Consider the following 24,971-nt stretch of genomic DNA (forward strand, 5'->3'; position numbering starts at 1 on the left):
TATAGGGGCTTATGGCTCGGAGGAAGAGAATGCGATCGAGAATAACAACTGCAGAGATGCAAACTCCGCACAGAGTGAGAGGCGTGTTTGACTATATAATAAAGTGTCGGTTGACGACGATAAAGAAGATGAGCCGCGACATGAGTATTTGGGTTCCATTGGGGAAAATAGGGGGTAAAGCGTGAGGAGGCAGAATTCAGGAGTACGCGCCAATGGAACATTCTCCTCTCTCCGACTTCCGTTTGGGATCACCCGAGTCTCCCTCAAGTTCCTCAAGGTGGTGGTGAGTGCAAGAGTCGCAAGACACTGAAGTCTGAGGCAGCAATTGTCGCTCGCTGGAACCTTATCGGCAATGGGCCGTCAGGATGACTACCTTCACCTAAGGTACGGTAGGTAGGTGGGTTCCCACCACACTGCCACCCCAAGGTCCCCCACAAGTCGTTTCCCGCAGTCCACCCCGTCGTCCATCATGGTCAACCTATGGAAATCGGCAAGCTTGGATTCTTGAAAGACTCCCGAGCCAGTGAAACCGCTCGGGAAGTGCACGCTCCCTCTCCTTCCGTGCTGTTTCTGGTCAGATCCACCAATGAATCTCCGCTACTACGTACCTCGATGTCGATATCATGTGCTGGAGATGGTTACCCCCCTTGCGGCGTGCGTGCGCTGAGCTGCCTCTTCGGTAGCTACGAATACATCCATCCAGTCATCTACCAGAGTGTGGCAATGAGGGAGGCCCTGCCTCCACACACATGGTTACACTTATGTTGCCTCTTATCCATACGCAGGCGAATCCCAAGGTACCTTGGCCGACCTTAGCTAAGGTTCCTAGAACGGAGTCGGCCACCTACTCAGAACGGAGCGGTACTGAAGAAAGTACATAGTAGGTGCCTCACACAACCCTTGCTGCCTTCAAGGCCTCCATATCTCCCATCTCCCCTAACCCCTGCCTCGACCTTGCCCTGGGGGGCTCGTGGGGCTTGCGTCTCTGCCATTTGGGCCGGGGGTCCGTATGGATTCGACACCTGAGGCATGAATACTCTGGCCACCCCTTAGTTCCTGGTGCCCCCTTGGGAAGCTGAAAGGGGAAGGGCCAACGTGGTCCCAAATTACAAAAGAGGCCACATCGCCTGCTTTCTAACCACGCAGCTTATGAACACATTGCATCTACTTCTGCACAAAACAGCAAAGGACACTCTGTCGTCTCCGCCTTCACCAAGCACTTTCCGGCTTTCGACCTAAGTCCTAAGCTGATGCCTTTGCTTCGGTGACTCACTTGGTCAAAATCTGACTCATTCACCGAGTCCTCTTCCCTACCAACATGCCTTCTACTTAGTATCCCGGCTTTGGCTATTTCACTTCAGGAATTAAGACGGCACCTTAATAGCGGTACTGCATCCACCTGCTCTACACACCGGCCTTACTATCTTACTGCTTCACCCCGGATCTTCGCAAATCCACTCTACAGAGGTAGCTCGACTGCTTGACCCCGTCAATTAAAGTCATCTTCTCTCTCCGCCAAAACGATTCTGTCGAGAGGTCATCTCCCGACACCACCAGTATTCGACACACAATGGAAGCCTGGGAACAACCATCACCAATGATTAAGTTCGAGGACTCGCCTGCCGAGTCTTTCGTTTCGACACCCGGCGAAATATATCCTTCGCTTTTTGGTGACGCAAACGTCGTCAACGATGAAACCTTAGATCCCTCAGACATGATGACGCCGCCGCCCTTCAATGACGATGGAGGTGTGCCAGCATCTACGGCATCGACCCCGGCCCCAGACGGAGCAGGATCCTCGTCACCGGATAAGAAGCAGACGAAGAAGAGGAAGTCATGGGGTCAAGTTCTCCCTGAGCCAAAGACCAACCTCCCCCCTAGGTATGTCGCTGCAATCCACTTTGGGCCACAGATACCCCCATCTATCCCTCTCTACCTGGTCTAATGGAACCATCAGAAAACGAGCCAAGACAGAAGACGAGAAGGAACAACGCCGTGTTGAGCGGGTTCTTCGCAATCGCCGAGCTGCACAATCATCTCGTGAGCGAAAGCGCTTGGAGGTTGAAGCACTGGAACGACGCAATAAAGAGCTCGAGTCTGCTCTTCAGAACGTCACCAAAGCAAATCAGTTGTTGGTGGATGAACTGAACAAGTTCCGTCGTGACTCGGGCATGTTGACTCGTTCAACATCTCCCCACGACCCTCTACACAAGAACTCGTTGACCTTGTCCCAGGAGCTCTTCAGCTCACACGATGGACACCGCGCTTCCTTGAACGAGACCAAGTCCCTTGTCGACGATCTCATCACCACGTCTCAACACAGTGCAACCGTCAACCCCGCATCGCTTTCCCCTGAGCTCTCACCTGTCGCCGAGAGTGAAGAGGTCAGCGGTGAGGAGCAGCCGACGGCCGAGACCTCCGTTGCGAAGTCTGCCTCCGACCTGACACAACGTCCTGCAGCGATGTTGTGCGACCTGCAGTGTCATCTGTCGGAGGAGCTTCCGCAATCATGGCTGGCCTCTCAAACCCCTCTGCATCCGACCTTGGCCTTCTTTCTGCAGCTTCAGACACTACTAGTCACCTCATCAGTGATTCTTTCAGTTTGTCAGCGGCCCTTGACGCAGATCGCTATGTCCTTGAAAGCGGGCTTCTCTCTTCCCCCAACTCCCACGATTACGAACACGATTATCTGGTTGGTGACTCTACCTTCCTCCAAGACCCGTTCGATATCAACGAGTTCCTCCACGACGACGATAACGGCGCAGCCGTCGCAGCGGACCCGGAATCCGGCGGTGATCTCGCCCACTTTGAGACTCAAATCTCTTCAGAGAATCCTAACCTGCAGCCCCACTCTGGCGCGTCCGCTCATGGATGCGACGATGGAGGCATTGCGGTTGGTGTCTGAGAGACGCGACGACCGGGAAGGGAGATCATCGGCCGCGTCTTCGGCGCAGCGCGACAGCAGCCGAACACCGCAAATGTGGACTATTGGCGCCCCTTTACCGTCTAAGGAGGTTCTTTTGACTTTACTTTGGGTTCTAAGAGTTGAAGAGCGGAAAATGACCCGCAGGACCGTACTCCAATCCAGATCTCAAGCCCCTGATCCGGCGGAGAGTATTTTAACACCAATGAACAACCATGTGTTGACTATGGCTTCGAAGAGGAAGCGAGGCGTCGCTGATACAAATAAGGCTGGGAAGCGATTTCGGTTGACTTGAATGGGATGGGAAAATAGTGTATCGGCGTCAATATGGTGTACAGTTATTATAGATAGACTTGGTGCACTGTAACACTAAAGTCATCAAATGAGAAGTTGCCCGGCGTCAAACGATAGTCACGTCGCTAAATGATAATTTTCACATGCTCTTAAGAGACTTGAACATATCATGTACACATAACAAGAAACGTTCTTCAAGGGGCTGGAAGCCCGTGGCACGGTCTGGCAATTATAGCAGACAAAAGCTGCTTTTCAAAGTGTTCACAGGCCGCTCACGACGGTGTATCGATGTAGATTTAATCAGAACCAGAGCTGAACGCCCACCATCCAAACGCCGTCCACCATACGCGCAAGTACACATACATTAACACCTCAACTCTCGTGCATCTAGAATTCGCCTGGCAACTATCCTCGCTGTGGACTCATTCCAGTTACCACAAGCCGTCCATTTCGGCCATGGCAGCCTCTTCATCTGCAAAATCATCCTCAGCCGACTTGCCAATGGGCTCCGAAAAAGTTGATGCTAGTGCCTGTGTTGCAGCATCCGCTTCGGCCATGAGCGCGTCGAGATCGTCGTCTTCGGGTTCCCCAGGCTGTGGCCTGAACCCTTCCATATCCTGCTTCCTAGCCAAAGGTGTTGAGTCATATATGTCTTCTACATCCACATTATCCACTTGTTCTGGTGTTCCCGGGTTTTGCTGTTCAGTGACTGTTGTTGATATTGGTGCGATAGTCGTCTCGTCTCTCTGCTGCGCTGCCTTTTCTACCGGATCTTCCGCTCTTTCCTCGTCTGCATCCCCGGGCTTAGGCTTGCTCTCGTCAATCCACTCCATGCGCTTGACTCCGATCTGCCTCTTATGACCGGCTTTCTCAACCATGGCCAGAGCGTCGAGGAACTTGGCCTTGGGGAACAGGTCGTCGAGCCAGAGCTGGTAAAAGGATAACAGACGAGCTGCATCCGAGAACTGTGAAACACTGTCTCAGCACCAAACTATGACCGCAGCAGAAGGTGAAGCATGCCTACCTCGTGTCCTTTACCTTTGAACGTGAGATTAGCAGCGCGTTTCCGAAGCTTGGGTATCCCGTTATCCGACAGTAGCCTGGTTAAATATCAGTAACCGATAGCGAATTGAGCGCACGAGATACCCACCGAGCTTCGTCCAGCTTCACTCGCGGTACCCTCGCTCTTTTTGCCACCTCGACCTCCTCATCAAGACCCAAAGCCTCGGCCTGCTTTCTTTTGGTCGTGCTTCCGCCTTTTGCCTCGGGCGGCGGGGATTTAAATGGGTCGTCGAAATCGTCGACATTGTAAACGTCGAGATCATCGTATTCGGGCACAGTTCTAGTGGCCATTGTTCAAGTTTGGCTATGCGCCACGTTGTAGTTGATCAGGCTTCGACCAAACGAACTCGCTTCCTTCTTGCAGATTCCGGTGTACGCGGTATGTCACCTAGAGACGCGTCTTCAATTAAACGACGCGTTGGGTGTAACTAGGTCCTTGAGGTAATGGGTCTTTGTACAAGAAACGCCACACCTGTCCTGGGGTTTGTGGGCGCCACCTTTTCTATGCCTCAGGCTATTCAGTCAGTGGCTCAGCCCCAATCAGCATCCCCCCATATCCAATTCGACGTCCACCTCGACGCTGAGCAATGCTAGATACCGGCCATTACCGACGCATTCGGGCCACGCATTGCTGTCTAACACAATGGCTACTACACAAGCCCAGACTTACACTCCGACCAAGGTCGTGAGAAGTGATTACCCTGTGAGACCTTCAATAAAGTTTCTCTTATGAAGGAAAACATTGGCTGACATCTCTCTCTCTTCTCAAAGCTTATTGACAACGACCCGTATGCCACGACTCGCCCGCCGCAGCCTCCATAGGATCAAAAGCTAACAAAGAATGCCTGCAGCCATTTTAAGAGAGTTGTTGGTTATGCCAGACCTTCCGACTACCTCCACGGTGCTGTAGCTGCAGCCTTCGGCCCTGGCGCTCTCCTGACCCTGGAGAAGTTTGCTCCTTCCCACGTAGGCAAGGGAGGCATGGCTCAGGCTTTACGCTTGGCTGGTGCCATTGGCGTTGCTGGAGGCTTTCTATACTTCTACCAGCGCTCTAGTTGTAAGGATGTCTAATCTAGGTGGTTTTTGGAGACGGGGAAGAATTGGGAGAGGCGAAAAATGCTAACTAGGCGGCTGACAGTGCGGTTTTACGGAGCCACCGAGAACTCTCGCGAAGTTGAGCTGGACATGAAGGAAATGGTTTCCAAAGTCAAGGCCGGTGAGCCGCTTTACGGAGAGAGCAGGTTGACCCCCCATATGCAAGGCGTCGCTGCGCGACAATCTCGGTATTCGGCCTTGTTCATGGGCGTTGTACCCTGGTTCAACTTCGTCAACCACAATCAACACGGCGTCGACACGGCCAAGTACTATCAGCAGGCTGAGAGAGAGCTTGAAACTGAGCGTTTGCAGAAAACTAGCGCATGATATCCTTCAGTGAGTTGTGTGGGACAAAATAGGGGTGTATTATAGGTTAGGCACGCAGGTGATAGCCGTGGTGGAGTACGTTGGCATTTAATGCGGAACACGTCCTAAATTGTTGGTTTCATTGTAGCGTCTTTTGGATGTGAGTTGTCATTGGCAGAAAATAGGCGTATCCATGGCATATCATGGTATCGGTTTTGAATGCCCAAGTACCAGTTCTACAGCACAACGGCATGCCACGATCACCACCTGTGATCCTACGGGCCTCCTGTGACCCGACTCCTAGGCCTGGATTAAATGTCCACAATTGCACCGCATGATTTATGTGAGAGTAAAGTCCGGAGCGTTACAATTACTGCGTCAGCTCTGTACAACCCGTTGAGCTCGTCTTTGCGCATTTAGACTCTGTTATCCCATTAATTATGCACTGCCCTGCGCAAAGGAGCAGCTACAAGTATTCTCGCGCTTAGTCTAAAATTGTACAATTACTTGAGTAGGAAGAAAATGGCGGTGTTCCAATAGATTGGAAGTACCTTGCTTTCACGCTCATTGTTATTAAATTCTCCACTGAACGCTGTTAGAACCGGAGCAAGCCCCAGGCATTTTTTTTGCCGCTGATCACATTACTGAAACAACACTGTAACAAGTAAAATCCACGAAGCTGTTGAGAGACTGGCGGGCAACAAAGCCGAGGCTCCATTGGTACTGGTTGGAGACGGCGCGGAAGTGGTGGCGGCCTCGGCTGCAGCTGTCATCATGACCGCCGTCGTCGTTGCTGTCTTGCTGGCACTCGCCCGAGTCGTAGACGTCGATGTCACTTTGTCTTCTGGGTCTCCTTGTCTAACAACCTTCAAGGTGTAGTTGCTGGCTTCGAAATGCATGTCGCCTGCGGCGTGCTTGATCTCGGTGCCCAGTTCGAGTTGCCCTAGCCATATTGCGCCGGACAGCATACCCTTCTTCCAGATGTAGGTGAGTAAGGGGCCGTAGTCTGCATCGGTCTTGGTCAGGTTGCTGCGAGCCAGCCACGAGAAGACGTGCTGTCCTCCATCATTCCAGCCGTGATATAACGAGAAAGGTGTGCCGTCGATAGTCACGGTATCTTTGTCGGGAGTAGACTCGGCCCATCCAAGTGGTTTTACAGTTGGGGTCCACCAAGGCTAAATCATGATTTCAATGGGAGCGCCCACCATAGTTGAGTTCTCCTTGTTGTCGGACAGGAACATGTCCACAGCAACGTTGGCGTAAAGTGAAACGTCGTTGAAAGCCTGGGCCTGCTGCTCAGCACTAGCGCTTTCCTCGCCGGTAACGTAGGTCTGCCAACTGCCAGTAACCTGCAATTGAGTGACATTCCATAACTGAACAGGGAGCCTCGTAGGGTGAGCTTTCATGTAAGGATACCCTTTGACAAGAGATGCATCTCCGGTCCATTTGTAGGAGACACTGAAACTCCGGCCATCATCGTGGACGGACATACATTGGTAGCCCGAGCTGTCATTACCCCAGGCGTTATTGTTGACTGCGGCATTCGTTAGTCGGATACGATGGAATTTGGATGATTTGAGTGCTGAAACGGCAGCGTGTATACTGAGTGCTACGCACATGAATATGGAACTTCAGTTGAGTTCCACCAGTCCGATTGACCACAAAGATCGATGTTTTGGGGGTCCGCAGCTACCAGTCCAGCAAGTTGAAAAATGGACAAGAGTCCCAAGGCCGAGAAGAACGCCGGTGCCATCGTTTTGTGATTATTCTGTGTCTGTCCTGGGTTGTCCAGGGCGCAGGAGCGCAGAGTGTTACGGCGTAGATAATGAGTGAATAGGGGTGAAAGTTGAACGCGAAAACAGCATGAACAAAACGAGTGTTTATAGAAGACAGATTCAGCCGCCCATGGTAGTCTTACTGACTTGTCGAGGAAGCGGAGAAGAGTGAGAAACAGAGTCCTCCAAGTACCAACTTGGTGATGAGTTTGCGCGTGAATGAGATTCAGAAGTGCTCGAGAAAGAAGTGCCGTTGCCTGGTCGAGCCTGAGGCGTGAGACAAAAACAAAACGTCAGCCGTGCTTTGCCCCTTCGCCCCCTGCGGTCCCGCTCCCACACGAGGCCGTCCAAGCCATTGTTAGACCCAAGCATTGGCAGCCAGCCGCTAAAGAGCAGTGATTGAACCAATTGAATGACGAAAAGGTACCCAATGATCGACTCACAAGCGCAGCAGGTTCAGCAACCTAGCTAACGAGTACGAGCCAAGGCACTTAGGAAAGTGCGCGTTGAAGAGGAGCCCCTATTCCTGGCATTCTCCACCATATCGTCCTTACGTAGTACAAAGTAAAATACCTACGTCTTAGCTGGTGGGTCTATCTACTCTAGACCACCTCCGCGGATTTTACGTGACGCTAAACGGACTTAGTCCTTCTCGCTCCGTCCTAATAGGAAGGAGGGAAATAGACTAGGACCGGGAGGAGGGGTGAAGTTTATTATTAACAAAGTCCTGCCCCTAGAGGTACGACGTAGTTTATCTTAACAATACTTAAAATGCTTCGCACTTATAAACTTGTATTAAGTAATTAATAACTTAATCTATTTAAATATTATTCTTATTTTTTCAACAAAATAAAAATTATAAAATAAATTATAAACTTAATATTTTAATTAATTAGTTATACTAAGAGTTTATATTAATATTTATAAATTTAAAAAAAGACTATTTATAAATTATAGTATAAAAAAGCTATCATAGTTAATTATAACCTAATGAAATATAGTTTTTAAAAAAAATAATTAAGGGAATTAATATACGGATATAAATAATTAATACACGGACATAAACAATTAATATACGAATATAATTTTTATATAAATATAATAATTATATACTATTATTAATTTTAAAAAGGAAGTAATATATAAGTATAAATAATTAATATATAGGCATAACTTTTACATAAGCATAATAACTATATACTATTATTAACTTAAAAAAGCTATTATTTTATCTTAATTCTACCGGTCCTATTTAAAATATTAAAAACAAATTTAATATATAATCGCAACGTATGGTTTATTTAATTAAAACTCTATTATTATATTATTTATATTAAAATACTTTATATTTAAATCCGCCCTTTTATTACTAAAATATAACTCGTTATATTAAATTAAAAATTAAAATTTAAATAACGAACTTAATTTAAAATAATAATATAATAAATATTTTTTTTATTCTCTAACCTTTTATTATTAATAATTTAAATATAAATATTAATAATTATTATAACCTTAATAATAATAATACGTTTAAAAACTTTTTTATTTTTTATTTAAACCGGGTTTATTAAATTACTTAACCTTACGATTTATATAAAAACGATATAATATTTATTAAAATATAAAATGATTATAAAATCTTTTTTTATAAAATATTTCCGATAATAATTATATAAACTTATTAAATTATTATATTAATACTTAACTTAAAATACAGTTTATTTTTATTATATTTTATTTTTAAATCTATTTTATAAAATAAATAATATCGACTTATATAAACTATTTTTATAAAAGAATTAAATTTATATTATACTTAGTTAAAAAAATAATAAAAAAAGCGATAACTAACTAAAAAACTTTTAAATTTTTTAAATAAATTTAATAATAATAATTAAAATAAAGCGATTTATTATATTTATTTAATATATTTATTTTATTACTTTTACCCCTATATTCCCTTTTTTATTATTTAAAATATCTTTTCTTAATTTTTAAATAAATTTAATAATTTTATTATTATAAAGTTTTTACTTTTTAAATTAATTTTTATCTTAACTTTTATTTAATTTAATTTTAGATTTATAAATTCTTAAAAATTTAAAGTTTATAATTAACGCCTTATTTAATCAAATTAAGGAATTAATATAGAGGTATATAGAATTAATATAGAAGTATACACCTTACAACGGTATATATATCTACTATCCTAATTAATTTAAAATTTTATTATTAATATATTTAAATTCTACCGGTTTATTTTTATATATTCTTTTTATTTTAAATTTCTTTTATTATCGTAATCTTTATATTTAATATTAATATATATTATTTTTAATAATTAAACCCCGGCGTAATTTATATTACTAAGCTATGGAATATAGCATTAGTAACGCAATATATTTTTTAAAATATTAATATATAAATATATTATTATTTCCTTTTTTAATTAATAGTTATTTTAATATCGGCTAATTTTATAATATTGATAATTTTTAACTATATAATAACTTAATTAACGACTTATTAATTATAACGGGTAGGTCAACTAGGTATGAGAATAGTGCTCTCCAAAGGTAGGTCTAGTATTAAATAGAAGCTGAATCTTGGCCTCCTGCTACTAGGTGGCGAGAAGCCAGCTAAAAAGAGCCCCCTTTAGCTGAAACGGGGCTTGAATAGTTTATAGCGTTTTACGCTATACTGACCCTGTGACAACTATGCCCGCCTAAGGCAATTGTCTTTAATTAATATATAGACCTTAATATAGCGGAAAATCTCTTAGCTAGTTAGTTAATCCTTTAGGATTTAGTTATTAAATATTCCGGTTGCTTAGTAATTTATATAAATAACTTAGGTTATTAATCCCGTTTTTAAAGGCGGTTATTAAAAAGATATTTTTAATTTTTTTTTATTTTATATTTTTAAATAATCTTTTTTTTATAAATATTTTTATTTTATAGCCTTTTTTTTAAATTTTTATTTTATTAGCGTTTTTTATTAACTTTTTGCGATAATATCTTTAATTTTATTCATTAATTAATTAATTCCTTTTTTTATAATAATTTTTAATAAATTTTTTTAATTTTTTACCCTTAATATTATTATATTTTATTATAGTCGTAACGACGATTTGAAAAAGTTTTTTAATATAAAAAACGAAGGTTTTTTAAAATATAATCTTTTTTTTTATATAATTTAATTAAGCTTTTTAACCGAATTAATAATAAAAAGCCGGTATTTAAAAAAAAGCGTAATAATTATAAATTTAAAGAATATTAAATTAATAAAAAAATACGTAATATTAATAATAACAAAGAAAATAAAAATATTAATTAAAAGGATAATAAGAACGAGGCGAATAGTAATAATTTAAATAAATATTAAAATAAAAAAAAGTTTAAATAAAAAGAAGTTTATAATAATATTAGCGAAGAGGAATAAAATAGCTTAAATAGCTTTAATAATATAGATTTTAATCTTAAAAAGATCTTTAACCTTAGCCTTAAGTTTATTTATAATAAGTCCGTTTAGCTTTATATATATTATATTCGAATTAAATATAAAAACTATTAAAAAAGTAAAACCCTTGTTAATAATATATCGATTTTTAATTATATATATTTTTTAAAGGGGGTAATTATTATATTTAATATAATAAATAAAGTAATTTATATATTATAATTTACTTTTTTATTTTTTAAGTTTTTATAAGGGTATTATTAATTAATTATAATTGGTTTTTTTATTTTTAAGTAATTTTTAAAATATTTTTTAAATTTATATAGCCTTATTTTGTTTTTATATTTATTAAGAATTTAAAATAATTTAAGAGGAAATCGGCGATATTTTATAAATTATATAGGAATATTTTATTTAAATAGATATTAATTACCGTTAAGAGTATTACTACCTTATTTTTAAATTTATTAAATAAGTTAAAAGATTTTATTTTTTTTAGCGGATTTTAATTAACTTTTTAATAAATATAGCACCGTAAGTATTAAATAATATACCTAGCTCGTTATAAATATATTATTCGCTATTTTTATTTAATTTATAGCTTCGGTAACTATTTAAGATATAATTTTAAAATAAACGGTTCTTTTTTAATCCTAATTTATTATATAAATTTATATTAATTTAGTTATAAGGAGTATACCGTTAATCTTAGTTTAATTCTTAACGATTAAGGATAGTTAATTTAGTAAATATATAAGCGTAATAAAGTCGCCGTTATTTTTTATCGTTTAATTTATTAATAACTTTTTACCAAGGTTAATAACCCGGCTTTAGTTTTAATTATCTAAGGGATTTTTTAGCGTATTAATAATATTAATATAAGTCTTTTCCTAGGCTAGATTTTAATTAATATTATTTTTAATATTTTTTTTATTAGGTTTTAAAAAGTAATAGTTTTATTTTTATTAACGGTTTTTAATAATTTAGGCGATTAATCCGTTATAATCGACGTTTTTTTTTAATATTCGGGTTTTTTATTAGTTTAATAGTTAAGGAGTTATCGATTCTTAAAAGAATTATAAAAGTTTTATTTTTTTTATTTATATAGTTTTTTTCTTAGCTTTTTTTAATAGTCCTTAATAGTTTTAAATGTATTTATTATATTTTTTTTATTAATTTAAGAGTTATATTCTAAGGGCTAGCTTATTTATTTAATTAAATAAAAACGACTGTTTTTAGTATTTTTATAATTAATTATTTTATTTAATTTTTATTTTACTTTTTTGTTTTTTAAATTAAATATAAATAGGGATTCGCTATTATTATAAGTTCGTTATTTTTTAAAAAGTTAATAAGAAAAATATTATAAAATTTAGAGTATTTTTTAAATAAAGTAAAGCGGTATGCCTATTTTTTTATTTTTTTTAATATATAAAAAGGTTTTATAAATTTAAGAAATAACTTTTATTATTTAGTTTTAAACTTAAGGTTTTAAATAAATAAAAAAACGAGTTAACCTTTATAAAACTTTTAGGGTTAATAATAGTTATTATAACTTTTTTATTATTTTTTTATAATTTTTTATTAAAGCTTTCTTATCTTAATTTTTAATTAATTTAATTTTTCGAGGCGGTTTTAAATATTTTACGTTTTTTTTTTAAGGATCTCGTCCTTAAGATTACGTTTAAGGTCTAAATAATAACTTAATAACGTTTTAAAAAGGGCTTTGTTAATAATTACGTTTTTAATATTATTATAAATAAACTAAGCCGTTATTAATAACGCTATTTAGTTATTTTAATTATTATTAATAAAATAACGAAAATATTATTTTAAGGTTTTATTTATTACTTTAGTTTATTTATTTATTTATAAGTAAAAAGCTGTAAAAAGGCGCCGTTTTATTTTATTATAATAATATAAATTAAATTAAATTTAGTTAGTAAATAATAGCTTTTTATTATTAATAATACTTTTTAACGTCCCGCAGACTAGCTCGACTTTATTATAAAATAGTTTTATTAAATTTATTACGATTATTATAATATTAACGATAAAAAATAAATAGTATTTAGTAAAACGGTTTATAATAATTAAGATTTTATTATATATTTAGGTTTTATTTTATAATAACGGTAATTTTATAATTATGTTTATAGAAATTTTTTGGAATAGCCTTTTTAAAAAAGATAAGGATTTTAAGTTTTTATAAAGCTTATATTATTTAGTTTTAATAAAGTAATATATTTTATAATTATTAATATATTTATTTATATTTTTATTTAGATTAGTTTATTAAAACTTCCGTTTAATAAGTTTTAAAGTTTTTTTTTTTTTAAAGTAGTTAATTAGTAGATTATTATAATATAAACGTAGAATTTTAGCTTTTAAAGTAGCTTTTTAGGGTATAAAAAGTCGATTTTTAAATATAATATTATAAAGCTTTTAGTTTTTAAGTAGTTTTTCGTTTTTTAACCGTAATCAAAGCCGTTTATATTTTTAATTATTTTACTATAACGATTTAATAATTTATTTTAAAGTTTTATTTATAAATAGGTTATAAATTTTTTTTATTTTTAAGAATTTCCGAATTTAACTCCGCGTTAAAGTTTAAATACGGACTTTTTTAATTTTTAATTAATTTATTTAGTGTTTTTAAAAAGGATAAATTTTTCTAATTATATTCAATAAAAACTTTAGATTTAATACGGCTTTGTCATAATAATTTAGTTTTTTAAACGGCTTATTAATAAGGGTTTTTTTTTAAGTCGATATATAATAATAAAGTTATAAAATATTAAATATATATATTAACGAGCTTATTTATTTATAATATAGGTTTAATTTATAAATAAGCTTAGGTTTTAATAATTAATTAAAACTTTTATAAAAATAATAAAACTTTTTATATAATATTATTAAGTTTTAAAAGAGTTTATAATAATGTATATTTTTAATTTAAAATCCTTTAGTTTAGTTTAGTATTTTTAAATTTCTTAAATTAGAAAATAATAAAGTATTATCCTTTATTAAATTATTTTAAAAAAAAGATTTTAAAAGCTATATAATTCGAAGCGTTTATTTTTATTTTTATTAATAATCCGTTAGCGAAATACTTTAATAAAAGCGTTAATTAAAAAGTTTATTAAAAGATTTTAAAAACGAGCACTATTCTTTTATTTAACTAAATATTTTTAATTTTTTTATTATTTTTATTTTTTTTAAAAAAGTTTATAAAAAGCTTAACTATTTATGAATATTTTTAAATAAATTTTTAATAAAAGTTATAAAATTTAAAAAATATTTATATTTTTTAAAAGGTTTAAGATATAAGTTATAACGAAATCGCTTTTACTTAATTAAAAATTATAAAAACGCTTTTAATTAATAAAATAAATTTTAAGAATTTTATTTCTTTTTAATAAAAAGTATATTTTAATAAATTAGCGTAAAACTAAGCTTTTCGTAATTTATTTATAATTTAAAATAAGTAATTTATATAAATATCCTTATTTTTTAAGAAAATAAGGATATTATTTAAATATATGATATAGAATATATTAATAAGCCTTTTTAAAGCTATATTAATATAATTTTAAAATATAATTAACGTATTTATTAAATTAAAAAGTATAATTAAATATTTATATAATTTATAATAAGTACGGAAGGTTATTTTTTATTTATTTTTTTTATAAATACGGATTTAATAATAAGCCTTTTTTAAATCTAATTTAAAAAAGTATTATAATTTAATAATCCGGTTTAAGATTTTTAAAATAAAAAGTAAAGGGTAACGGTTTTTTATTATAACCCTATTTAATCCTTAATAATTTATATATAAATAAAAACCTTTATTTTTTTAAAAAATAAAAATAATTAAGGCGTTAATAGGATTTTTAAAAAACTAAATTTTTTTTTTAAACTCGGCGTTAATTTATTTTTAAAATATTTAAAACTTATAAAAAAAGAAAAGGTAAATAAGATTTTAAAAAGGTTTTTTTTTTTTTATAATCTTAATATAATAATTAATAAATTTTAATAAAATAAGTATAATAGTTTTAATTATATTAAAAATATTAAAAACGAAAGATAATTTTAAAAATAAAAATAAAAAGTTTAAACCTTTTATTTTATTTTCGTTTAATAATAAAAATAATTTTAATAACGTAATAATAATATAAATATAAATAATTTATTAAGCTTTTTTAATAAAATAAAAGGATTTAAAAAACTTTTAATATTTTTATTTTATTTTAAATTATTATTATTACTTAGCCTTATTAAAATAAATATTTTAATTTATAATAATAATTATAAAAAAGAAAATAGGACTTTTATTTAAATAAAGGTCTTAATTTATAGCGATATAAGCTTAAGTAAAAGATTTAATAATTTTTTTTAAATTTATAATAATTAAGAAGATAATATATACTTTATATATAAAAATATAAAACTATTTAATAATTTTTAATAAAAATGGGGTTAATTTAGTTTAATTAAATCCGAATTTTTTTATAAAAAAATACGAAATTAAATTATATTTAATACCGGTATTTAAATTATAAAATGTTTATAAAATACTTTTAAAACTTTTAATTTATATAAGAATATAAAAACGAATATAAGTCCTTAATAAAAGAAATAAAGGAATATAAAGAATTATTTTTTTTAAAGCTTTTTTTAAAGAATAATTTTTTTAAATTAACTTTTTAAATAGCGAAAGATTTTTAATTTTTTTTTATTTATTTTTCTTTTTATTTAAATAGGAATTAGTTAGATATTCGGTATTATTATAAATATAATATCGTAATAGTTTCTTATTTTTTTTTATTTAAAATTTAAAAGCGTTATTGGTAGAGGTTAAGGTTTATATTATAAAATTAAAATTAGGTTTATTTTTATTTTAGTTTTAGCGCTTTTTATTTAGTTTTTAATTATTATTAGTTTTTTTTTTTTTTTAACCTATAGTTTATTATATTTAGTCGGCTATAGTTATTATTTTAGTTTTAGTTTTAAAGAGAATAAGGTTAGATTTATAAATATTTTATTAAAATTTATTTAATAATTTAATATAAAAAGAGAATATATATTTTTTTTAAAAAAAATAATAAACTTTTTTTTTAAAAAAACGGAAGTAAATATTAAAATTAATAGGATTTTAAGATTTTTTTTAATAAGTTTAAATAATATTTTATATAATTTTAAGTTTATAATACGTAGCGTTTTATAATAAAGATCGAGTTTATTTTAAAATATAATTAAAATTTAGAGTTTTATTAATTTAATTATTTAGTAATTTTTTAATATATTAAAATTATTTTATTTAATAATTAGCGTTTATATAGTTAAAAGCGAAAATAATTTTTATAATATTAAAATAAAATTTATAAAACGTATTTAAAAAGGCTTAATTAATATCTAAAATTTAATCGTTTTAATAATAAAAAATAGCCTTTTTTATAAACTTTTTACTATTTTTAATTTTAATTTTTTTATAATTAAAAAGAGAATTATTATTAAAGCGATTTCGTTAATTTAAAACCTTAACGATTTTTTTTATTAAAGCGTTTTATTATAAAAAAGCTAAATAAAATTATTATAAAGCTTTTTTAAATTAAGCAATATGCTTTTTAAATACAGATTTAATATTATAATATTAAATATTTAACCTTATTTTTATCGGGTTTTTTATAAATATTCCGCTTAATTTAGTAATAATATTATTAAAAAAACCGCCTTTTTTAATCGTTTTATTATTTATATAAAATATTATTTTTATAAATAATCGTAAATAAAAGATTTAAAGTTATAATAAATAGGTTAATTAAATATAAAAATAGTATTTTTTAAAAATAAGTTTAATATTAAATAAAAGTTAAATCTTGGCCTTTTATTATTAAGTGGCGAGAAGTTAATTAAAAGGAGCCCTTTTTAGTTGAAACGGGGCCCGAATAGTTTGTGGCGTTTTACGCTATACTGACCCTGTCATATATTAATTAAGCTATTATAAAAAACATAATTATTATTTATTATTAGCCTTATTATTTTAAAATTAAATTAAGATTTTATTTTAAATACCGTTTCTTTAATAAAACCGACTCCTTTTAACTTATTATATTACCTCGATTTTTACTTACTTATAGCGCCCCCCTTTTTAATATTAAATATTTTAAATTTATATTTTATTTTATACACCGTTTTTTAAAAAGAATATAAAATATTTAATATATTAATTTTTTTTATATTTTATTAAAACGTAATTTATCGTCCTTTAATAATAATTATTAAGATTCTATTATAAAAGGTCCAGCGCATAGCTACGTATAGCTAAGGTAATACCCGTTTAAATACGCTTATTAACCTATTTCTTAAGCGCCTTTAAACGGTATATTTACTTAATCGGTTTATAAAATATCCTTTTAAAAAAATAAATATTTTAAATTATAAAAACTACGTTTTTACGTTTTTAATTTATAATAATTATAAATTTAGTTTTTATAAACCTTTTTTTTAAAAATATAAAAGCGAATAAATATTTTTATTATTTTAAAATTTATAAAAATGTAAAACGCTTATTAATAATATCGATAATTATTTAACTTTTTATATTTAATAATAATTAATATTTTAATATAAAAATAAATTAATTAATTTAATATATAAGTTTTTAAATATATATAAGAAATACGTTTATTTAGGATCTTACCGATTTAAATATAAAAGATATTAATAAAGATAATATATAATTATTAAAAAAACTAAATTTTATTAAACTAATTATTAAATATATTACTAAATTAAAAAATAATTATTATAAATAATTAACTATTTAAAAAAACAGTAATAATAAAAACGAAATTTAAATATTTAATAACGATAAAATTAATTAAATTTAAATTTTTATAATTAATAAGCTTATAAAACCACGTTTTATGAAGTTTAATAATATTAAAAACGAATATAAATAAATTATTAAAAACTATATTAATTAAAATTAAATATAAATAACGATTATAATAAGCTATTAAATAATTAAATCTTTTATTTTTTAAATAATTAATTCGTAAAAGTTTATAAATATTTAAATAAAACTCTTATATAAAAATAAAGTTAATTTTTAAAAACTTATATATATATTAAAACGTAATTTAATACTTATTAAACTTACGACTTTTTTAATAATTTATAAAAAATATAATAATATACTTTTTAAACCCTTTTAAGGTAATGTCTTTTTAATTACTTAGTATTTTAATTAATATAAAATATATAAATAATCTTAAACTTATAATATATTTAAAATTAAAAAGGTTTTAATAATAAAAAACTTTTTTAAAACTATTAATACCTATTTTATATTAACTTAAATAACTTAAATATTTAATAAACTTATTATAAATAAAAATCTTAAGCGTCTTATTTTAATTTTAAAAAGGAAAAACGGATTTTTAAAATCCTTTATTAAAAAAACTAATTTTTAAAAAACAGTAATAAAAGTTTTAACTTTTTTATTATTTTTAAAAAACGTTTAAATAAGCTTAATAACTAAAAAACGATATTTAAAACCTATTTATATAAAAAAAATTATTATTAATTTTTATAAAATTATAAAAAAGTTTAAAAAGCTTTTATAAAAACGTTTAAATATATAAAAAAGTTTATAAATAAAAAAGCGGTTAAAATAAAAAACCGAATTATATTATTAATTTTCGATTATATTTAAATTAAATATTAAAAAAAGGGTAGTTAATTAATAATATTAAAAACGTATATTAAAAAAACCTAAAGGATAATAAAACTTATTTAAAAAACTATTTTAAAAACGTTATAACGGTTATTATTTTTAATAATAATAAAAGATTATAAAAAAATGATTTTATAAACTTTTTAATATTTTTAATATTTTTTAAAAAACGCTACGTTTTATTAAATAATATAATTTATAATAATTATAAAAAATATTATTTAATTAATAATAAAGCCTTATTTAAAAAAGGTTTTTATAAATTTTATTTAAAAATTTTTTTATAAAAGCGGGTATTATTTATATTTATATTATAAAAATAAATATTAAAATCTTTAAAAAAACTTTTTATAATAAAAAAAGTTTTAATATTAAAAACCTTATTTTAAAAAACGTTATTATTATAAAAAGCTTTTATATTATTATTATTTTTAAAATATATTTATTAAAAATTAAAATTTAATATAATAGTCTTAATATAATTTTATATATTAAAAATTTAAATAAAAATATAATAATAACTTAATTATTTTAAAAAAATAATCTTTTATAATATAAACTTATTATTTATTATTTTATAATTTATTTTTTAATATTAATAAGCTTTTTATATTTTATAATAATAGTTTAATTTAATATTTTATTTTATTATAAACTCGATTTTAATATTATTTATATAAATAAAATAAATAACATAATAATTTAATATTTTAAAATTAATTATTTAAAATTAAAAACTTTTTAATATTTAATTTATAATATTTAAAGAATAAATATAAAAAAGTTATTAAAAATAAAATATAAATATTATATTTTTATATATATATATAAAATAATTTTTAAATTTTTTTTAAAAAGTTAAATTTTAAAATTATTTTATTTTATATTTTAAAACTTTTTTTATTTTTTAAAAATTTTTAAAAACTATTTTTAATTTTTTATAATTAAAAATAAATATTTTATAAAGCTTTTTAAATTTTTTTTAAAAAATAAATAAATAAAATTAATTTTTAAATTATAAAAGTTTTTAAATTTTAAATACGTTATTAAAAAAGCTTAATAATTTATAAAATCTATATAAATAATAAAAAAATAATAATTATTATATATAAAAAATTTTTATTTTAAATATAAATAAAAAATAAAAAAATCGATTTTAAACTTTTTTTTATATATATAAAAAAACTAATAAAAAAAATAAGCGTATAAAAAAAAACGATTATTAAAAATATTAAAATAAAATTAATAATTAAATTTTTAAAAAGTTTATAAAATAAATATATATATTAATAAAAATATTTTTTTATAATATTTTATTATATTAAAATATAATTTAAAAATCGCTTAATTAAATAAAAAAAATAATTTAAATAGTATTTTAAATAATAAATATTTAAATTTATTTATAAAATAATATAAAATTTAAATTTATATTAAAAAAACTTTTATATTTAAAATTATAAAATTTATTTATTTTTAAAAAATGGTAAAAGAAAATTTAAAAAAAATATTATAAAATATTTCCGTAAGAGTATATTAAATATTTTATTAAATATATAATAAATATTTATAATTTATATAAAATTTAAGTTTTTATATTTAAATAAGTAATAATTATATATATTATATATTTTAATAAAATTACTTTTTATTTAAAAAAAAGTATTATAAAAATATTATTTATAATTATAATTAACTTAATTATTAATAATATTTAAAAATTTATAAATATTATAAGTATTATTTTTAAACTCTTAAGCGTTTTAAATATAAACGAAAACGAGCTTATTTAAAAAAATTATTAAATTCGAAATACTTATTTAATTAATTTAAATTATAGTTTTTATACTAAAAAATATTAAAATGTTTAAAATAGCTTTTTAAAAAAAAAATAATAATTAAAGACTTTTAAATAAACCTTTAATATTAAAAGTATATCGATAATTATAAATAAAAAACTAACTATTACGGAATTTAAAAACCTAAGACTTATATTATAAAATATATAAATAATTAATAATTTAAAAATAATATTTAATAATAATAACAAAGCCGAGTACCTAAACTTAATATTATAAAAAAAACTAAATAAACTAAAAATATAATTATTAATATTACTTTAGTAAATTATATTAAAAAAAAATAAAGAGAAACGGTAAAAATATATAAACCGTTTATATATAAAAGCGTATAGATTTAAAAAATAATAATAAACTTTATAATTATATATAATTTCGCTAAGTAATTAAAAAATATAAAAAACGGATTTTAAATAGCCTAAATTAGGATCTCTTATAAACTTACCTCTTTAATTAAAAAATATAATATTATAATTATAATCTTATACACCATATACTTTATAAAATACTATAAACCGTAATATAAAATAATTAAATTAAACATAATTTAATTACTAATTAAAAAATAATATATACTAATAATCTTTTAAAAGTTTTAAAAAACTAAAAAAAAACTTTTTAAATTTTCAAATTATTTATAAAAGCTTTTTATTAAAATAGTTTATAAAAAATTAAAAAAATTAAAAAAAAAACCTAAATAGTTATTAATTATTTAAAAACGTATATAAAACTATTTCTATTAAAATAAATATTTATATATAAACTCGATTAATATAATAAATTTAAATATTATAAAATACGGATTTACGTTTATAACGACTTATAATTAACTATGATTTATAATATATATATAATAATACTTACGGCTAAGACTTTTAAACTAATAATAGCCTTAATAACGCAGTTCAATTTAAAATTATTTTAATATAATATTATAAACGCCTTCCTAAATACAAAAATTAATAAATATAATAAACTAATTATTTATAAACTTTTAAATAAATTTAAAATTGATAAAAAATACGTTTAATTTAAAAAAACTTTATACGAACTTTATAATACGCTTTATTTATAATATAAAACGTTTTTAAATATATTTAAAAGCTTAGGCCTATTTTTAATAACTAAAAATCTTTATATATATTAAAATCTGAACTATAAAATTATTATTATTTTTTATATAAACGATGTTTTTATATTTTTTTATAAAAATTATAAATAATATACGGCTATTATTATTAATATTATAAAAATAGTATACGAATTATAAAATAAAAGATTTATAAAATATTATTTAAAAGTTTAGATTATATAAAATAAAAAAAATAAAAAAATCTATTTTATATACGATGCTTATATAAGAAATATAATTAAAAAGTTCGACTTTATAAATAATATTTATCCGGCTATATTATTATTTATAAGTAATTTAAAATATATAAAAACTAATTTTTCCCTATATAAATAAAAATATATTAAAAAAAAATAAGATCGGTCTTTTATATTTTAATATTAATATGTTTAAATTATATATAAACGGTTTTAATGCTATTTAAATATCTCAAAAACCTAAATCTTAAGCACTTTTAAGTAATAAATTAAATTATTAAATATCTATATAAAATACGCCATTTAACGATTTACTACGGCGTATAAAAAGTTAAAATAAATTAAAAACTTAATTATAACTTACCTTTATTTATAATTAACAATACTTTATTTATAAACAATAAAGTTATAAAAAGGTTATTATAAAAGTATATTATAATACTTTTTAATAGTTTAATTTAATAAAAAGCGTCTAAATAACTAATAATAATAACCTTTATAACTAGAATAAAACTTTTTTATTTATAAGAAACTACTAAGGAGATAATAACGCTACGAAGACTTTTTCGTAACCTCGTATTTAATTTAAAAGCCCCCTATATAGTCTATTACGATAATAAATAAATAATTAGACTAGTAATAACGGATACGGAAAATAGTAACATAAGCATAACCGTTTTAGGAGCACTCGGCGCACTTACTTTTAATACGAGAGGCCTCTTTTATAATAATAAAATACGTATAATACGCTCTAATACCCTTACTAAACTTTATTAAAGCGAAATAAAAGATATAAAAAACGAGATTTAAAATACTAAACTCTTTTTTTATACTCTTTTTTATTATAATAGCCTTACCTTTAGCTTTATTTTTAAATATAATTATAAATAAAGCCGTATTAACCCTAGTCTTAACTAAAGATTTAGCTACTTTAATAAAAATAATATAAATATTAATACCTTTTTTCTCTTTATAAACTATTTAAATATATTAAAAATAATATTTTAAAAAATTTAAAAAAAAAATTTATAAGCTTTAACGACGGCCTTTTTAAAAGCGTTATTAAAAATAGCCTTACGGCTCGCCTTTTCGGCCCGCTATTTAAGCTTTTAATATAAAAGTTCTTTTTTTTTAAAGTTAATAAAGTAAAGATTATTAAAGTTTCATAATTCCTTTTTCTTTTTTATTTCTTTTTTAAAGTTTTTAAAACCCTTATTAACGAGCTTATTAGCTTCTTTTTTAATAACGGGTTTAATAATAGCGTCGGCGGCTTTTTTAATAATAGTAGAATTAATAGCGTATTTAATAGCGGTAGTAGCGTAAATAGCGGCCTTTTTAGCCTTAATAGCGTAAGCGGCCTAGGCGCGCTTAGCGGCGGCCTATTTAATAAGGGTAATACTAGTTATTATATATATATATATATATATTTAATTACTATATTATAATTTATTAATATTAAAAAAGAGTTACGTAAAGCTAAAAATTAATTTAAAAGACTTATAAAAACAATTTATAAAAAAATTAAAAAAAAAAAATTTAATAAAAAAGCGAATAATAAAAAAAAAGTATTTTTATTATTTATTAGCCCGCTTAAGTAATAACTTAACGACCGACCTAATAATAATTTATTTATTAATAAATATATATAATAATAATAATAACACGCTTATATAAGCATATTATAACGCTATTATTTATAAAATAATATAAGATTATTATTTTTAATAAATTCCTTTTATTAAACCTACTTTTTTTTATTAATTATCTTTATATTTATTTAAAAAGGGTATAAAAAAGATTTATATGTACGATTTAATTATAAATAGCTTCGTAATTAAAGGGGTATATCGTAAGAGGTCTAGCGTATAACTATGTATAGCTAAGGTAATACCTATTTAAACACGCCTATTAACTTATTTCCTAAGCGCCCTTAAACGGTATATTTACTTAGTTAGTTTATAAAAAATCCTTTTAAAAGGATAAGCACTTTAGACTATAAGAACTACGTTTTTACATTCCTAGCCGGCAACAAAAGATTAATTATATCTTTTATATTAATAAATTATAAAAAAAATCTTTTAAAATCCTATTTAATAACGTATTAAAAAAGTATTTTTTTTTTAATCGGATCGAGTTTATATCGTTAAAGTTAGATTTGGTCGCGGCGTAATTGATTATTTATTTTATTATATAAAATATTTTTTAGAAATATCGTATATTTTTATAGCGTATCGTATATTAAATTTTTAACTTATAACGCGTATAGCTTAGATCGCTTTAATCATAAAAATAATCTTATTTTTTTAATATAAATTAATATTATAGTTATTAAATTATTATATATTAAAAGTTTAAATAGCTAGGAATAGAGCGCGTTATAGAAAAAGTGCGCGGCTAATTAATATATGCGGCTAATTAGTAAAGTATATTAAGGAATTGTAGTTTATATAGGTTTTTAATAATATAGATATGTCTTTTTTCGGGCTTAATAACGAGTTCGCGTTTTTAAAACTATTAATTCCGTTTTCTAATAGTTTTTAAAGAGTTATTAAAAGTTTTAAAAGTTCATAACGGGTTTTTATATATTATTTTTATATCTATAATTTTTTTATTTAATAAAATATTTTTATTATCCTTTTCGGTAGTCGATAATTTATTTAACTTCGTATTTTAATTCGTTAAGTTTAATAATAATACGATTTTTAGTATATAAGCCTTTAGGTATTAGCTTAAGGAGTAAGATATAAAAAACTAAATAGTATCGTATCGTATCTAAGAGTTTTAATTTAAAATTAATTAGTAAAACCTTTTTAATAATTTTAAAAAGTTTAAGTTTTTTATAATTTAATTTATTATTTAATCGCTTCGTTTTAATATGATAGTAAAAGAAGTATATATTATTTCCTTTTTTTAAATTAATTTATTAATTTTTAATCTATTAGCGTATTCTTTTATATACTATCGTATAAACTTAAGGTTTAAAAAGGCTTTTTTTTTTAGATTTTCTTAAGTTTATTTACGTTTATAATGGCTTTTATAGTTTATAATTTTTTATGTGCTTTTTTATATATAATTAATTAAAATCCATAATTAAAATAAAAAAGGGATTCTTTTATATT

At 26.8% G+C, this 24,971-nt stretch overlaps 5 protein-coding genes across 5 annotated transcripts; 2 read left to right on the forward strand and 3 right to left on the reverse strand.

The window, feature by feature from the left end:
* Window positions 1–1,471: 1,471 nt before the first annotated feature.
* CORC01_11345 (transcriptional activator hac1) lies at window positions 1,472–3,218 on the forward strand (the record flags this gene model as incomplete). Its single annotated transcript, XM_022622970.1, has 2 exons — window positions 1,472–1,881; window positions 1,958–3,218. Coding segments are annotated over 2 exons (1,671 nt in total), but the record flags the coding sequence as incomplete, so codon positions are not given.
* Window positions 3,219–3,648: 430 nt separating this feature from the next.
* CORC01_11346 (chromosome segregation in meiosis protein 3) lies at window positions 3,649–4,570 on the reverse strand (the record flags this gene model as incomplete). Its single annotated transcript, XM_022622971.1, has 3 exons — window positions 3,649–4,182; window positions 4,242–4,317; window positions 4,368–4,570. 3 exons carry the CDS (start codon window positions 4,568–4,570, stop codon window positions 3,649–3,651), a joined length of 813 nt encoding a protein of 270 aa, XP_022470502.1.
* A 352-nt stretch (window positions 4,571–4,922) lies between these two features.
* CORC01_11347 (NADH-ubiquinone oxidoreductase 21 kDa subunit) lies at window positions 4,923–5,701 on the forward strand (the record flags this gene model as incomplete). The annotated part of the gene is made up of 4 exons (XM_022622972.1): window positions 4,923–4,982; window positions 5,051–5,067; window positions 5,131–5,336; window positions 5,418–5,701. 4 exons carry the CDS (start codon window positions 4,923–4,925, stop codon window positions 5,699–5,701), a joined length of 567 nt encoding a protein of 188 aa, XP_022470503.1.
* Window positions 5,702–6,321: 620 nt separating this feature from the next.
* CORC01_11348 (endoglucanase) lies at window positions 6,322–7,433 on the reverse strand (the record flags this gene model as incomplete). Its single annotated transcript, XM_022622973.1, has 3 exons — window positions 6,322–6,813; window positions 6,886–7,214; window positions 7,298–7,433. The coding sequence occupies 3 exons, from the start codon at window positions 7,431–7,433 to the stop codon at window positions 6,322–6,324; spliced, it is 957 nt and encodes a 318-aa protein (XP_022470504.1).
* A 17,072-nt stretch (window positions 7,434–24,505) lies between these two features.
* On the reverse strand, window positions 24,506–24,709 carry CORC01_11349 (uncharacterized protein; the record flags this gene model as incomplete). The annotated part of the gene is made up of 1 exon (XM_022622974.1): window positions 24,506–24,709. A coding segment is annotated over one exon (204 nt), but the record flags the coding sequence as incomplete, so codon positions are not given.
* Between the last annotated feature and the right edge of the window lie 262 nt (window positions 24,710–24,971).

The sequence above is a fragment of the Colletotrichum orchidophilum genome, assembly GCF_001831195.1.
Source record: "Colletotrichum orchidophilum strain IMI 309357 chromosome Unknown Scaffold_122.1, whole genome shotgun sequence".
Taxonomy (NCBI): domain Eukaryota; kingdom Fungi; phylum Ascomycota; class Sordariomycetes; order Glomerellales; family Glomerellaceae; genus Colletotrichum; species Colletotrichum orchidophilum.